We start from the raw sequence: 17,157 nt of genomic DNA on the forward strand, positions 1-17,157 counted from the left end.
GTGTATTTCTGAGAAAAAAACTTTTGAATAGAAAATATAAAATATCTCTTAACTTGCTGCCTGAAACTGTATAGAATGCCTTTCTATTTAAGTAGAGATTAAAAAAAAACTATTACTAAAAATGGATGTGATTTTATTTTATGACGTTATACAATTTCACACATATTAAAGAATGTAAAGGAATGTTTTGATCCCATCTTCATCATAACAAATTATTTGACATCTGCTTTATTTTTTTTGCACTGGAAATATTAACTTGTCCCAGTTACAAGTAGTACCCTTTCTTTGCAATGTAAACAATTGATTCATTGCAACATGGGGTCGGATTCAGCAAAGTCTCAACCGGTCATGAAGTGTTGAACCATTTCTAGTGAAAGTAAAACAAAACTGTTGATGTTACAAAATTGGTACCAAGCATGTTTAATGCATAGCTAACAACTCTCTTAAAACCTGCATCAGCAACTAGCAATAGCATCATGTGTTGAAGATGTTCTGATTTAAAGCTTGTATCTTGTGCTGTGATGTGAATGTGCAGATCTTTCAAAAACAACTCTTTAGATGAAAATGACCTTTCCACTTCCTGTGTTTAACCACCCCCTGGTTTAGACTATCACAATCCTAGAATGATCTACTTTCACCTGTTTAACCTGGAGTGGCATGGCCCTCCAGGACTGTGATTGGACACCCCTGAGCTAAACGGACTCTTGCAGTTTACCTGCTGTGTGAAATATTAGAATATACTGCATGAACTTAAAACACCTCAATATTCTCAACACAATAATAGGGACGGGCAACAATGCCATAAGAAAACTGAAATTAAAGCATTTGTTAGTGGCTTTTTAGGAGATACGTTTAAAGTACTCTCACATTTGTGCTGCTAGTTTTACAACATTAACAGTTTTCATTTTCCTTTCCCAGGGAAATATTATCACACAATAAAACAAATCCTTAAACATGCCAGGAAGCTTCTCAAGTACAGTTCTTCCTCCACATTGGCAACACAAACAAGCCCCTTGCCACATGTTGTAGCTGAGCGGGGATGCACCCAGGGCCTCAACAGTGCACAACTGCCTGCAACAGTCTCCCTCTAGCGGCAGCCAACAGAACCACCTCCGTTTACTCGGTCTTGTGAACAAGCATCCTGTCTCGACAACCCCTGTCCTGTATTACAGTATACCTGGCAATTCTGACAGACATGCACTACAGAGAACTAGAATAAAATGCTTAACTCAAGAGCCATACATACAAAAAAGTTTTCTTTTTTTTCCCTCTCCAGTGCCCGGTTTGGTATTTTGTCATAATGTCTGCTATCTTTTTTATTGGACATGATGTAGCCCTTGCATATTGCAGGTCAATGATTGTGTTCACCAGTAAGTACCTGGCCATACACCAATGTCTGGTGCACCTACTGTTCAAGCCAGTGAATGTAAAAGCTTTGTGGCATGCTGTGTAATGCATTGCAAACCGGTCTGAAAAGACAATATGCTGCAGACACAGTGTGTGCTGTAGTGCTGCAACAACAGATGCCACTGGGCTGAAGGTAAAAACAAATGGTATTGACATACAGGATAAAAATATTCAAAAGGGGAGGATGAAATGCAAATTTGATAATCTGATTCCAAAAATGAATCCCCCCACATATTCAATAGGAGTTTAAATTGTTTTATTTTATTTTTTTTAAGGTGGGGAGGGTGAAGCAGAACATGACATTAACAAAACAAATTTAGAATTTATTTACAATAGAAATATCCATCTAAAAAATCAAGCTGCTGAAATCACAATGGAAATTCCAGGAGCGTCCTGCCGACTTTACAGATCTCTTGAACGGGAGTTGGATCGGTGAAGATACAGAGTGGTCCACATTTATTAAATTGTGCTGACTTCATAAGAAATACCTCATTTCACTGCCTTTTTATTACACTAATGAATTAAACCGCAAAGAAATACAAAATAATAAATCAGCAGATGCTAAAATAAAAGCTCATCTTTCATGAACAAAGATGTACTAATTCTGGATTAGACAATGCTATATAGTTGTTTCAAAAACTTCAACTGGGATGCCAGCCCTAACCCATTAAATACAGACCCCTGGCTTCACAGGTGTGTTGCAGTAGCTGAGTGCACAGGGGAGAGGGGGGTGACTGCGGCGTATCAGTGGCACACAGTTTGTCTCTCACAGCCCAACATCCTTCTACAGCAGCGATTTGTAAAAACCTGGGTAGCTCCAGTTTTTAAAATCCCTTAATCTGGGCTCTGCCTAGTTTCCACAAAGTACTTCATCCTGCAACACATTTTATATCTTCCTAAGGTGGCCAGAAACGAACAACCTGATTTTAATAGAGAAAGGTTTCTGTTGACAGCTACTTTGGAAACTATCACCCACCCCAAACACATCCTTAGGACTGGCACCAGAGCACCACACTGTAGAGCAGTCCTTTTTGAAAGAGGAGGGTGGCGCGGTGCTCAAGCGAAGATGGTCTCCTCTCGCCTCTTCTTGGTCAGGATGGTGCCCGGTTTGTGCTGGGCTTCCGGGTGATTTGCCAGCTCCGGAGGGCAGGCTGACACTGGGCTCTCCAGGATAGCCTGCTTCAGGTCGTAGAACACGGTCGAGTCCTCCTTCGTGAGGAAGGTGACAGCAATGCCACTTTTACCAGCTCTGCCGGTACGGCCAATACGATGGATATAGTCTGAAAAGAAAAACAGAAAAACGTTCAATCCTTTTTCTGTATTATTTGGTTCTTGATACCTATATGCAAAAGTCATTTGCCAGCGTCAATTAAACAGTATTAAAAAGCTTTATGAAAACTAGTTTCACAGCCGATTAGCACTAATCTTGGACTGCCTAATGGCACTTTAGGTAACCAGGATTAGTGCTAATCTGGCTCTGAAACCAGTCAAGGGGATCATGTACAACAGTGGCTGATCTTAATCATTTACTGGTCTTTCATGCAATCACATTATGATGGTGCTATTAAATTGAGGTGGAACCAATTCTGAACACACATGGTTTCTACAAAATACAGAAAGAGGGAAAAAAAAAAAAAAGCTGCAGGTGGCAGGCTGCAAACATACCTTCAATATTCTTGGCCATGTCGTAGTTGAGCACCATAGACACGTCGTGAATGTCGATACCTCTCCCAGCCACGTCTGTGGCTACCAGGATATCCTTTGCGCCGGCCTTGAGATTCGACAGGGCAAACTCTCTCTGTTCCTGGCCCTTGCCACCGTGCAAAGTACAAGCGTTGTACTGCAGGGGAGACAAACACAAACACAAACGTTAGGCTTTGTGCAACAGCTCTGGAAAACCATCTAACATGTACAGCTATGGCCAACAGCTTTGTATAACCCTATAGAATGAACTAATTTTGCTTCATTAAGTCAAATGAAAGCTGCTGAAAAATATGTTAGGTTAACATATTGAATTACACACCACTTTGTAGTTTTCCATATAAACGAAACAACTGACAAATTAAAGCGTGACATTTCGAAATCCAACATGAAATACTGTTTATGTCTCAATCCTAAACTTCTAGGTGAAACTTTTGGGTGTAGCTGCAGTGCAGCAACATTTATTACAAGTCTTCCATTAACCACAAAACAAGCTCAATTAGACGATTACCAATTCTCGATTTCTCGATCAGCTCGTTCCACAGACCTGGATGGCACTGATCTCGAACTGCCTTACCCAAGGTGATATTGCTACTCCTGATAAGTGCCAATTCGAGTCTGTGAAACCTGCCATATACCTCCAATTTCCCTAGACTATATAAAAGTCATTCTGAAGGTCTCCGCATCCACCTCTTTCAGTCTCTCTACCTCAGCAGCACTGTTAGAGTTCAGGCTCACAAAGCTGAAGGGTCTGTATTTCTCTTGCTATCGAACAGCATCCTTGACTAGTCAAGACAAGCAGCCCTGCGATTCTCCTCACCCCCATCTTTTCCAGAGATTTCGCCAGCACGTCACAGCCCTTCTTCTGGTTGACGAAGATGATGATGGGAGGGTCGAAGCCCTTTGCCAGGACATCCAGCAGCTTCTTCCTGTAAAGCAAGTGACAAGAAACTCAGCTCTCCTGCATAGTGTGTGCATGTGTAGCCACCATTATACATAACGAAAAACTGACACATTGAAAACATTTCGAAATCTAAATACTGTACTACTATTATGGCTTCCGATAGACTTTTGCGATATCATTTTGTAGTTTCTTTGATTACATGGTTAAATTCTAGGTGATGCTAAACTTTTGGCCATAGCTGTAGGTTTAACAAACTACTGACCAAGGCTAAAGGCTTGGCTTTAACCACCTGCATCTCAACTGCTTTGAAAATGTGTTTTATGTAGGACCCACAAATGGAAACCCATATATAGAATTCGATCCACTTGCGCTGGAATAATCAGGTCTGTTCTGCCACACGACCTAATTATTAACTCTTATCAATAATTACAAAAAGTTAAACTGCAGCAGCCGGCTCACCTCTTCTCTCCTTCAGACATTAGGAAGACCCTCTGTTCCACCTTCTCATGGGGCTTGCCTGCAGATCCGATGTAGACCACAGCCGGTCTGCGCAGGTAACTCCTGGCCAGCCTCTCCACCGCTGCGGGCATCGTAGCCGTGAACATGACCGTCTGAGAGAGAGAGGGGGGGGGGGGGGGAGAGAGAGAAAGAGAGAGAAAGAAAGAGAGCAGAGAGAGAGAGAGCACACACAGCAAGGGTTACCCTAGAAACCAAGTCACCGTGGGGGCTGTTCAGTAATCTAAGACCGGTCTAAGAGCAGCTAGAATCATTAAAAGGAGGGAATTCCGTAAAACTGCTCAGAAGTCATAATTAATCAATGGCAAGCTGTGCTGCAAGAACTGATTACTTGATTCTTCTGACTGAGCTCTCCACAGAAACCAGGTGCTGACAATCAGGTGAGGGGCACTGGTGTTGATTTACCATTCAAAGTGAAACAAGTGAAGAAACAGGTCGATTGGATTTGTGTGGATTTCCTTTTTTTTTTTTTTTCTTAGACTGTGTAGAACAGCACTGATGGGTCTAGTACAGAGAAATTGGACCATCAGAAAGTTTGGGGCTTGCCAGTAGTCTGATATTGAAACACAATATAACTTCTTACCCTATTAGGAAGCCGAACGGTCTGTATTTCTGTATTGATGAATATCAATTCATCAATATTTTTTCGAACGATTATAATTTTGCGTTCCCAATTAATCGATTGCTATTTGGAGGTTAAACAGACAGCCCTATCCCACACTGTTTCCTACCTGTCTGTACTTGTGTTTTCCGGACCCAAAGTTCATGATCATCTTCTCGGGGTCTTCTGCCTCGTCCGTGTCTGGCTTCTGATTGGTCACGGGGATGTACTCCAGGATCTTCTGCACGTCCGGCTCGAAGCCCATGTCAATCATCCTGTCGGCCTCATCCAGCACCACGTAGGTACAGCGACTCAGCACCAAGTAGCGGTTCTCCAGCACGTCAATCATACGCCCTGGCGTGGCAATCACAATCTGCAGGGCAGCGAGAAGCACAAACACAGGGATTATTGGGTTTGGTTTCCTTTACTCGAATGCTGGGGAAGCAGGTTCGGTCGCAGCATTTCACCAACTTCCACTACACCATCTGCACTTATCGGACGCTGTGAATAATACACTTGTAATTGTTAAGAGACAATTATCAAGTTTTAGAACAGAACTGCAGCTATGGCCAAAAGTTTTGCATCCCCCTATAGAATTAACTAATTTTGCTTCAAAAAGCCGAATGAAACCTGCTGAATAATGTTAACATATTGAATTACGTACGGCTTTGTAGTTATCCATATACTTGAGGAAAAACTGACAATTGAACAACGTGACATTTCAAAATCCTACATGAAATACTGTGCTAATATTATGGTTTCCGGTAGACTTTTGCGATACCTTATTGTAGTTTATTTGATTACATGATGTTCAATGAAAGATCTATGTTCATATAGTTTTTAAATTAATGTCTCAATCCTAAAATTCTAGGTGATGCTAAATGTTTGTCCACAGCTGTAGAAGGGCCATGTTCCGCAGCGAGATACAACTGAAAACATGCATCAAATCGATGCGGTACTTCACCTCGCAGCCCATCCGGAGCTTGAAGCCCTGGTCCTCGCGGGAGATTCCTCCGATCACAGCCACAGTTCGCATTCCCAGCGGCTTCCCAAACTTGATGGTCTCCTCCTCGATCTGTTGAGCCAGCTCACGGGTCGGAGCCAGGATGACGGCATAGGGACCCTGATCCGAGTCCTCGATTCTACAGTGTAACCAAATAAACAAGCCTTTTAATACTGAAGGGGTAACACAACAGCGAGTCTTTATTGTGCTGCTTAACACAAAAGTCTACAGGGTGGTGTCACAGATCCGGATTAACACTAATCTGGGACTACTTTACCAAAATTCAATATTAGGGTTAATCCGAGTGAAAAACTTTAGGTCCAGCTGCACTAAAAATTTGCATTCATGCATCTTTGAGAATCAAGTCTAGGGACACAGTAGCTAATAGCAATACATTGTTTAAAAACGTATTTCTCTTGCAATAGCAGTTTCTGTTTGAATTTATACTGCTGTTGTTCCTCATCCAGTTAAATTTAATTAAAAAAAAAGAACGTGCAGAACGCTCCGTGGTTAAAATGGAACGTGCACTTGCAATCTCAGTTACGTCTTTTCTTACCTGTCTATTTTGGGTAGAGTTGTAATCCATACCAGCAGAGGGATAAGGAAGGCTGCAGTTTTACCGCTACCAGTCTCAGCCACACCGATGATGTCTCTGTTCTGTAAGCCGATGGGAATGGCTTGTCGCTGGATAGCTGTGGGTTCCTAAAATGTAAGAGATGTGAGAGAATTGGAGCAATACATTACAACAGGGCTTTCCAACGAATAGCTCTTGGGCCATATATATCAACTAAGCCTCACAATAGGGCTCTTTAAAAGTTTAGTGGCCCGCAGTGTACATTCATTGCAAAACCACCACTCAATCCAGCACACCCTGCTTGGGAGGCCCTGTAATGACGGGCAGAGGGGTGTGTGCTCTGGTCAGGACTGAGCTGAAGCTCTAGTCACCTGCCAGCACTTTTCCACTGGCACAGCCGAGGAAGACAACATGGTGTGCAGTGAGTCAGAAGAACAGCAAAGCCTTGGGAAGTCCAGGCTCCAGTTTCTCTGTGGGCAGTCAGAAGCACTCTATGTCGATTTCAAACAAATGGACATAAAAACTGCAGCCACAAAACGCCGTAATGAACGGAAATGAAGAACACAACCATAACCTCTGGATCTGCCATTCTCTACTCAAATCCAGCGGCTCTCATCACCGGTTCTCGGTTCCACAGTAGACGAGGTACCCAATCACTAACCACACCAGGAGGGAACCCACCTTGTAGCCACACTTGTCGATGACCTCCAGGATGTGCGGGGGCAGCGAGTACTCCTTCCAGTTGCGGATGGGGTTGGGGATCTTGCCCCCCTTAGTGGTGATGCTGTAGTCCTCCCTGAAGATACGCCAGTCCCTGTCGATCATCTCCTCCAGCTTCTTCTGGGACCAGTGACGGTCGTCCCACCTCTGCTTCGCCTCCTTCTTCCGCACCTTCTTCAACCTCACTCTGGAACCGAAGAAGAATTAGCCTTCTTATTCCTTCCTTTATTTATTGGCCATAGCTGTACATTTAACAAACTACTGACCAAGGCTAAAGACTTGGCTTTAAACGCCTGTGCTGCCACTGTTTTTTTTGTCGTTTTCTTTTTCAATAATCATGCAGGATGTACAAAAACACATTTTGCACTGGTTAATTCTAAAATGGCAAAGCAACCGTTTTACTGACAGAAAAGCCACCAGGGACAACATAACCCCAATTAAGCTGCAGGTCCAAATATCCACTCACTCCTCCTGTTCCTTCTCCTCCAGGGTCCTCCTAGTCTCCATGAGGTCCCCGTAGAACTGCGACTGCTCCCTCTTCTGTTGCTTCAGGTCAATCCCTGCAATGAACCCGCGGCCGTACAGCTGGACGTGGTGCCTCTCCTTGTACCTGAGCAATGAGAGCACAACCATTACCCGTTTAAAAAGAGGCCACACTATGGGTGAAACTGCAATGCAATAGGAGGATATCTGAGATGACCCCCAACCAGTCCTGTAAACGTAACATTGCTTTGTCATTTAAGGGAAGAGATCTCAGGTAACTTACAGAGGGTTGTAATCGATGGAAGTGTCTTCAGACGCGTCCCACTCGAACACAAACTTCCTGTCGTTCAGATGGCGGGTCCTCCTTCGCTTCTTGACGCCCCCGAGGTACCGCTCCTGAAAGGCGATGGGAGGAAAAGCAGAAGTCAGGACAAACTGTCTGGTCTCAACGATCCAAAACAGATCTAAGAGCAGTTACAATCATCAAGTAGGGCTCATCAAGTGGTCCGAAGTCATCAATATCAGACTAATGGCAGGTCCAATATCGTGGCGATTACGGGTTTAAAGCTATGGCCAAAAGTTTTAAGTATAGCGTGAACTAATTTTGCTTCATAAAGTCAAATGAAGCCTGCCGAACAATGTTACATTAACATATTGAATTACATATCGCTTCGATTACATGATATTAAATAAAAGATCTAAATTATGTTCATGTTTATTTTTATTAGGTCTCAATCCTGAAATTCTAGCTAATGCTAAACTTTTGGCCAGAGCTGTTGTACACATAAGTTTCACAGGTTAAACAGCAAATCTTAAACCAGTCAAGAGTGCTGCTGTGTTTACAGCTCCAGTCCACTCTTCACCTTGATAGCTTGCAGCTCTTTGCCCTTGTCTTTCTCTTCCCTGATTTTCTGCCTGCCGTCGTCCTCCTCGTTGCCGTTGTTCTCTCGCTCCATTCTCTCCCTCCGTTCGCGCCTCTCCCTCTCCTGCGGGTCCTCTAAATTAAAAAGAAAAATTGGATGAGGGCCCTTTTCAGGTAAAATTGCATTCTTTTCAAATGAACAACGTACTGAAAAAAAAAAAACACTGATATTTGTATCCACTATTTCTTTTTCGCTTGGATCGCCGATCTAAAGCCTGTAATTTCTTACCAAGCATCTTTCTGCCGATGTCCTGGAATACCCTCCTCCTCTTCCTCTCCTCGTCCATCAGCTTCCGCCGCTCCTCCACCTCCTGCTCTCTCCTCTTCATCGCCTCGGCCTCGCGCTCCGCCTTCGAGAGGAACTTGGGCTGAGCGTGACACAGAGAGAGAGGAAGGAACATTTAGTACTGCAGCAGCATGGGAAAACCCAGAACCTCGAGCTACAATTCAACACATTTCAATCCAAGCACCTCAATATATTACATTTTGTTGTAGCTATCATCTTTCTATTTCTCCTGTCACAAACGGGCACCTCAGATCTCCACAGCTACTGCAGCAGAATCTCAACATGCGAGTGAAAACGGGCTAACACCTTATCACAGAGCTAATCAAGATGCTTTGAGGCCCCAAGGTTGAAATCGGTTCTGAATCACTCCCTTGATCAACATGCTATACCTTTGTTGAATGTATCATTAATAATATGTTACACGTTAGCATTTACCAAGATCAGCCTGCCACAAGATTTGGCTGATATAGTTCATTACAGATAAATCTGGCCCATAATGTCTGGAATGTGTGTCGTGTTTTAGAGCATTCAGTGACACAGCCTCCTTACCTTTGCTTCTGCCTCCTCTTCTGCCTTCTTATTAGCCAGCAGCTCCTCCAATGACAGAGGCTGAGCCTGTAAGAAAAACAGACAAAAGCAGAATTTATTAACAACCCGGTGCTTTTTTTTTTTTTTACAGAGGAATAAACAGTCAGACAGGGAGCTTAACTGTAATTGCTGTGGTCTAATGGGGAGAGCTAATGACTACATGAAGAAATTCCAAAAATTCCAACACAAAATGGTTTTGGACCACTTGTCATAACTTCACAAAACAGTAAGCTAATATCATGACTAATTACTAGGATCATTTGTAAAACTGTAGTAAGATAGGGACCAATGTACTCAGAACGGTGCTGTTTTTTCCTTGAAACAGTGTCCTGCTTAACACTCACCTTTTCTTTTTTCTTCTTTTCCTCTTCCTCTTTTTTCACATCCTTCTCTTTTTTTAACCGGGCTTCCTTGGATTTTGGAGAGACGCTTCTAAAAGAACAATTGAGACAGGCTGCTGGGCTCTGCAACTCTTCGATACAACATTCTCCAACGACTACACCACTTAAACATGTTCTACAAGCCTTTAAAAGGAAATGAAACGGGCAAGTTTATAAAGATTAGCTGTGCTCTTTCTCTTGAGTGATCATTATAGGAGGGCTTGACTGCACTTGATGCATATTGCTTTTGATTTGGAAAGTCTAAGACTCACCCTGTTATTTTGTTATATAACCCTCTACCTACCTGGACTTCCGTCTGTCCCGTCGATGTCCATCCTTCTCACGATCTCTCCGGCTCCTGTCCCTGTCTCTCTCCCTGTCCCGCTCTCTCTCTTTAACATCCTTCTCTCGTTCTTTATCCTTTTGCCGACGATCTCTGGGAGGGAAGAAAAGAGAGTTTAACCTTCCTTATGCTTAAGTTATCAAATCCGATTCCCCCACCCAGTCTCCTTTCAAAAACTGCATTTAAAATATGTATACACTCTGTAACGAAACACGTAACAGGTTACCATTTTTCTCTTTGCATAGCTTTTGGCTCACTGCCGTGGTCATCATAATAATAGGAAGCTGTGTGGTCCAGTGGTTAAAGAAAAGGGCTTGTAACCAGGAGGTCCCCGGTTCAAATCCCACCTCAGCCACTGCCTCATTGTGTGACCCTGAGCAAGTCACTTAACCTCCTTGTGCTCAGTCTTTCGGGTGAGACGTAGTTGTAAGTGACTCTGCAGCTGATGCATAGTTCACACACCCTAGTCTCTGTAAGTCGCCTTGGATAAAGGCATCTGCTAAATAAACAAATAATAATATATGAAGCTTAAAATATGTATTAACCAATGCTTTCCTTGATTGTAAATCGACTGCAGAATCAAACGTTCTTTACAATTTATAATACAAAAATAGTTTCCCAGTAGTTGTCATGTCTTCTTTTACAGTCATTTTAAAGGGCACTTTATTTTGAAGCTCGTGACACGGGTGCTTCCAGAGGTAAGTAAGTAGGTTAAGGAAGTCGTACCTGTCAGGTGACTTTGACTTGCTCTTTGACCTCTTCCTTTCCCGGGATCGGTGGTGCTTCCTGTCTTTGGACGGAGAGGCTTTGCGCTCCCTCTCTCTGGACCGGGTTCTTGATCTCTTTCTATCCTTGTCCTTCTCTTTGTCCTTGTCCTTGTCCTTGTCACGCTCCTTGGAGGACGAGCGCTCCTTTTTATCTGTAATAACCCCGGCCATCTAAAAGATGTGAATAAATAACAAAGCAGGAATATATTACTACAAGATGAGAGGTAGCGTAGCACAAAAAGATTATTTGATTATTAGGTTTGAGCTCTCCACTGAAATCAGGTGCTGACAATCAGGTGAGGGTGTAGACTGGGCTAATTTACCACTCAAAGGGAAGAAACAGCTGTTTCACTTGGAAAGGTAAATGATCACGATCAACACCAACGACCCTCACCTGTGGAGAGCCTGATTAATCAAATCATCTGTTTGTGCAGCTCTACGGAGAGGAATCCTGGCATTATTTTGAACAACTGCAGGGGTGGAAATGAGACAAGTAATCCCAAACTGGAGGAGGAGAAGAAACACCAATAACACAAACTGCGACTGTTAATCCCAAATACAGGTGGGACGGCCAATAAACAAAACCCCATTTTGAAAAAGCTTACAAAACATGCGCGTAGTAACAAAGGCTTGTTCAATTGAAGCAAACCAAAACCAAGTTGATAATAATACAGGGTACATGTGTGCATATTTTAATGTATACAACTATGGCGCTGGACGTATGTTTTTTTTTTTTTTTTTCGATTTCCTCACTGCTGCCAGTCATTTTAACAGACAGTAGTGCTGTACTTTTTGAAACGCGTCTTTGTAATAACCTACAGGAAATAACACACATTTTATGTTAGGCTTGTACGAAGGTTGTGTGTTTACAGGTTTACCGTATTCACATTAAATACGTGAGATATTAACGTCGTATTCTGAATCTCCTCTGCAAAAAAAGCAACCCTTCGCCGTCTATTATTATAACAATTATCAATGCAATCCCAATAACAAACCGCTCACCTTTTAAATACAATCCAAACCGTGCAGCGAGCGTAGCCCCAGCGTTTCTAGAAAGACACCATGTTGTGGGGAAACAGGAAGCGGACGTAACTCGTCGGTGTGTTCTGGGAGCTGTAGTTTTTCGGCGGAAGATGTCCGCTTGAGTTTAAACTACATTGGACTACGTTTTCCAGAAGCGCTTGCGGCAATACGGGCACTACTCCCCCTAACCCCAGCCCCCTAAAAAAGGGATTGTGGGTATTGTAGTTTAAACGGGGTTCAATGCCAACCAAGATACCCATTTGATGTAAACGGGTTCTGGTCTTTAAATCCACAATGATCCGAGGTAGAGTCCACTGTCGAGAAAACACGCGCGCACACTGGCAAGTCCTGAACAGAACCTGCCTTATTAATTACTGAGGAAATATATTTAGATTTTTCAGTTGGTCATATCTAAAGACATACAAATTAGGCTATAGCACATTTGACACCTACAACGTAAATTGAGCCGTCTATATGTATTTTATTTTTTACTTTTTAAATAATATTCCTATATATTGTTTTAATGTTGCTCGAACCCCAACTATATTTCGCCAATCAGAGCACGCTACGAATTGTTTCTCTGTCAACATTGTTCTAAATATTCCGTCTTTTTTCCTCATTTTACTGTTTGCTAATCACCGTAATCACTTCTAACAGTCAGTATGTGTGACTGAACAACATTGTGTCAAAGTATTTCAGAATCTTATCTTTTTAGCACTTGGCTATTAACCTTTGGAGGCCGATTGCAACAAACTTGCATATGCTAGTGTAGTGGGATGAGTTGTAGCTCACACAGTACTGTCTCAAGCATTACAGGGTTATTATGTCATTCATAATAACCCTCTAGCTATTACGGCTGCAGGTAGCTGCAGACGGAACGAGTCCTTTGATCCAGAGAGTCAGATATACGAGTTGTGGCAAGCAGATGTCAGTTAGGACGAAGCTTGTTCCCCTGCAGCAAAACTCCTTTATCAAACAACCAGGGAGTTAAGAAAAATGATGGAAGATGTCCTCTATACAGCTATTTATTTTTATTATTTATTTCTTAGCAGACGCCCTTATCCAGGGCGACTTACAATTGTTACAAGATATCGCATTATTTTTTACATACAATTACCCATTTATACTGGTGGGTTTTTACTGGAGCAATCTAGGTAAAGTACTTTACTCAAGCAGTGTCCACCACCTGGGATTGAACCCACGATCCTCCGGTCAAGAGTCCAGAGCCCTAACCACTACTCCACACTGCTGCCCCGATTTCAATAAGCACCTCAAAATAAGCATATATTATTTTGAGGTGCTTATTGAAACCGGGTTGGAATCTGCAATAAAAAACTGCAACATTGCAAAACCACAAGATGGCGCTGTTGCTGTAAGTCTTATTGTATGGTGGTGGACCAGACTGTAGAAGATGGTGTGTTCTGTCTTGCATTGGTGATGTAGCTGCTAGTCCATAACAAAGGAACGGTGTCCTATAATATGCACCTGTTGTGCAGCAGTAGAATTTTTATTCTTCAAACAGGATTTGTTTTCGTAATACCATTTTTAAAGTATTAGTGTTTTTTTATCTGTTATATATTAAATATATATTATTCTGTGATTAAATTTAAAAATAAACCCTCTGGAATTATGCATAAGGGCTGTCTGTTTTCAATACAGCACTGTAAATAATGCATACTGTCATTCATCTTTACAAAATAGACGCTCTGCAAATCATTTAACTGTTGTTTAGATATGTTACATATCTGTTCAGTGCCTTGTCTTGCTACCTGTAAATTATTCATCAAAACAGAAAAGAATGATAACTCATTTTGTATTGGGTGCTTTATGATACAAGCTTATATTTACCATTACAGGAGATCAGAGATGCTGCCATCAACAATATATATTTAAACAGTAAATCTTGTATCTTAGTGACAGCATTTCCAAGACATGTCTGAAAGACCTGCATAATCATTGCAGTCATTTTGCTCCTCCAGTCTTTAAAATTCCTTGTGCAATCCATTCATCCCTTGCATCATTTATTATAGCATTTTTTTTTTGTACAAAACATGCATGAAATCCTTCCTTATCCTTGTATCATCATTGCCTTGTTTTAAACATGAATTTACAGTCTTGCATGTCTTGCTTGATCTTAGATCTTAGTCAGTCTTGCTGGCCCTTCTACAAAATAAACTACAAAATTCAGCAGCAAACGTGAAATTGAAAAAAAGGGAAGTTACAGGAGATAATCAGAACAACAAAAACAACAGCAAAAAAAAAAAGCCATTGCTTGATTTGCCCTGATTTAATCCATTGACAGGAAACATTGGAAAGAGTTGTGTTTTTTTTTCAAGCAGTCAAGAAGACCTACAAGGGTCAGCCTGAGGCAAAAAAAGCCTTTTTTTTCTGTTGACTATTAAATCTGTCTACCCGTGCACCCAGAGACAAGGGAAAACAGCCAAACAAAATGTAAAAATACAACAGCCCTCCTTCACACAACCTCATGAAGTCAGCAAGAGGCAATCGATAAACCTCCTTTGAAAAAATGATCATTAAAAAAAAATTAGAAACTAAGAAGTTATGGCAATACATGTAAGTGAAGATCTACTGGAATTATTTTGGACTTTAAAATACGTATCATGGGATCTGTACTGCAATTAAAAAAAAAATTTAAAAAAAAGATTGATCGACCTTGACAGAAAAGGGCATCTAAAAACAATTATTGCCAAGTATTGATCTGTGCGGTGATATTGCGCACACCTCAGATACAGTTAAATAATAAATTAGATGTGCGGTACAGCAGTCCCTGCTGGTTTCTTTTGTCTGGGATTTTCAAAGCTGTCAAGGCATACAAAGCTAAACAAACAAGGGGCAGCCCTGTTCCTCCCTTGTCAAATCATTACAGTGAAGATGCGAGACTGTCCCCCCTTAATGATAGCTGGCTGCTCTAGATTCCGATTACAGGAAGCTGTTTCTTACTTATTAGGAGAAGCCAGTTTTGTTTGATGTTCAGTTCCGATGTCCCCAGGAAAGAGCTGACCCCAGTTATTCCGCATGGCTTTTGCAAATCTGTCAAATTAGCTATGATCATCTTCTAGATCCTGTTGGAATACATTGTCCTGTATAGTAGTGATCCTGCATCAGAGGTACCTATGCCCCCCCATATTCATGAGGAAAACTACCCCAGAAATTGCCCATGCATGTACCAGTATACAACTATGGCCAAACGTTTCGCATCACCTAGAATTTTAGGATTAAGACAAAATGGAAAAAAAAAAACTATATTAACATAATTTAGATATTTTATCATGTAATCAAAGAAACTAGAAAATGATACTGCAAAAATCTACCGGAAGCCATGATAGTAGTACAGTATTTCATGTTAAGTTTCGAAATGTCACATTTTTTAATTTGTCAGTTTTTCGTTAAGTATAAGGAAAACTACAACGCGGTATGTAATTCAATATGTTAATGTAACATTATTCAGCAGATTTCATTTGACTTTATGAAGCAAAATGAGTTAGGGTGATTGTTATTATTAATTTCTTAGCAGACGCCCTTATCCAGGGCGACTTACAATTGTTACAAGATATCACATTATTTTTTTTACACATTATTTTTACATACAATTACCCATTTATACAGTTGGATTTTTACTGGAGCAATCTAGGTAAAGTACCTTGCTCAAGGGTACAGCAGCAGTGTCCCCCACCTGGGATTGAACCCACGACCCTCCGGTCAAGAGTCCAGAGCCCTAACCACTACTCCACACTGCTGCCCCATGATGCAAAGGTTCTGGCCATAGTTTTACATTGTCGTACCAAAAATGCATTGTTTAAGTTCATAAGATCTGGTAAAGTGGACGGGTGCATTATCATGTTGATACTGAAGGTACTAGTGCATCATTGCTGGGCGGACTCGATCTACAGCGATGCTTAAACTACATCATTCGTTCAGCCTTCCAGAGTAAGCAAGGCACCCAGGGTATACCAGGAGAACAAGCCCCCCACCAGGGCTAGGGCAAAACTGACTGGTCCTAATAAAGTGGCCAGGCAGTGTATATATCTGAACACTGTTGAGAACTGAGTCGAGCAAGGTATTACAAAGCAAGGCATTTACAGAAACCACTGTGGAATACAACCTGCTGTCGCAGTCAGCACATTTTGCCATCATAATTAGGTTAAAGAGATAATTAGCTTCAAGGATCTTGGTTCTCTCAACGTTCTCGTATTAGTGCTTGCATCATTTACATGATCCTGCAAGAGCAACTCGCGTCCCTTCCCCAGATGAAACCATCAAGTCTGAAGTAGCGGCAGGTTTTTATTTTCTGAAAAAGAGGTCACAATGGGATAAGCGTCCCATCTTCCAAAATGTAGTTGAGTACAGTCTCATTCTTCCACCCCTTGCTTAAGGGACATTAATTAAAATTAATTGCTGCTTTCAGCACTCAAGCATTCGGTACAGCATTTTCTAATAATAACGAAAGAATGTTAAATAAGTGGGCCAGGTGCTGCAGTGGGTTAATGCACCAGCTTTGGACTTTTGGGTATGAATCTGGCTTATAGGTCCCAGTTGAAAGAGGTTTGCAATCAGTGGACTGTAGTGTACAGAACGAACACATATGAACATGGTATTACTGGTACTGACGAGGCTGTGGATTGGATTGGGCATGGAGACTGAACTGTTCCCTCACCCTCTAAGAGAAAGGGTGCTCCCTCCAGTCCAGGGCAGGCTTGAGTAGAATCCCGAGGAATTATTCTCAGTTGTTAGTGCTGCCAATACAGCCCTGTCGGGAACGAAATAAATGGAAATCAAAAAACTATATAAAAAAAAAAAAAGGAAAATACATTAACCCGTGTCTTACAGGCTGCTTCAGCGACTAAAATATCCACATGAACGAATACTTTATACCAGTTTCTTCCGTCCAGTACCTCCAGCCGTTTGGCTGCTTTTCAGT

At 41.8% G+C, this 17,157-nt stretch overlaps 1 protein-coding gene across 1 annotated transcript; it reads right to left on the reverse strand.

Moving 5' to 3' along the window:
• Positions 1-1,646: 1,646 nt before the first annotated feature.
• LOC117967076 (probable ATP-dependent RNA helicase DDX23) lies at positions 1,647-12,319 on the reverse strand. The gene is made up of 17 exons (XM_034914225.2): positions 12,198-12,319; positions 11,155-11,366; positions 10,390-10,521; positions 10,050-10,137; positions 9,667-9,732; positions 9,061-9,199; positions 8,773-8,906; positions 8,193-8,305; positions 7,893-8,036; positions 7,388-7,613; positions 6,689-6,834; positions 6,094-6,271; positions 5,260-5,502; positions 4,472-4,623; positions 3,929-4,037; positions 3,073-3,247; positions 1,647-2,687 (listed from the first exon to the last, which is right to left on the reverse strand). The coding sequence occupies exons 2-17, from the start codon at positions 11,364-11,366 to the stop codon at positions 2,464-2,466; spliced, it is 2,481 nt and encodes an 826-aa protein (XP_034770116.2). The 5' UTR covers positions 12,198-12,319; the 3' UTR covers positions 1,647-2,463.
• Positions 12,320-17,157: the final 4,838 nt, after the last annotated feature.

This window comes from Acipenser ruthenus, chromosome 42 (assembly GCF_902713425.1).
Source record: "Acipenser ruthenus chromosome 42, fAciRut3.2 maternal haplotype, whole genome shotgun sequence".
In the NCBI taxonomy this organism is placed as follows: domain Eukaryota; kingdom Metazoa; phylum Chordata; class Actinopteri; order Acipenseriformes; family Acipenseridae; genus Acipenser; species Acipenser ruthenus.

Excerpts from the sequence above, each read along its gene's own strand:
- LOC117967076 (XM_034914225.2), bottom strand. The coding sequence starts at position 11,366 with ATGGCCGGGGTTATTACAGATAAAAAGGAGCGCTCGTCCTCCAAGGAG. Across the intron at positions 4,038-4,471 it reads ATGTCTGAAGGAGAGAAGAG|GAAGAAGCTGCTGGATGTCC; the intron begins GTGAGCCGGCTG and ends CTTGCTTTACAG. Across the intron at positions 2,688-3,072 it reads CATGGCCAAGAATATTGAAG|ACTATATCCATCGTATTGGC; the intron begins GTATGTTTGCAG and ends TTTTCTTTTCAG.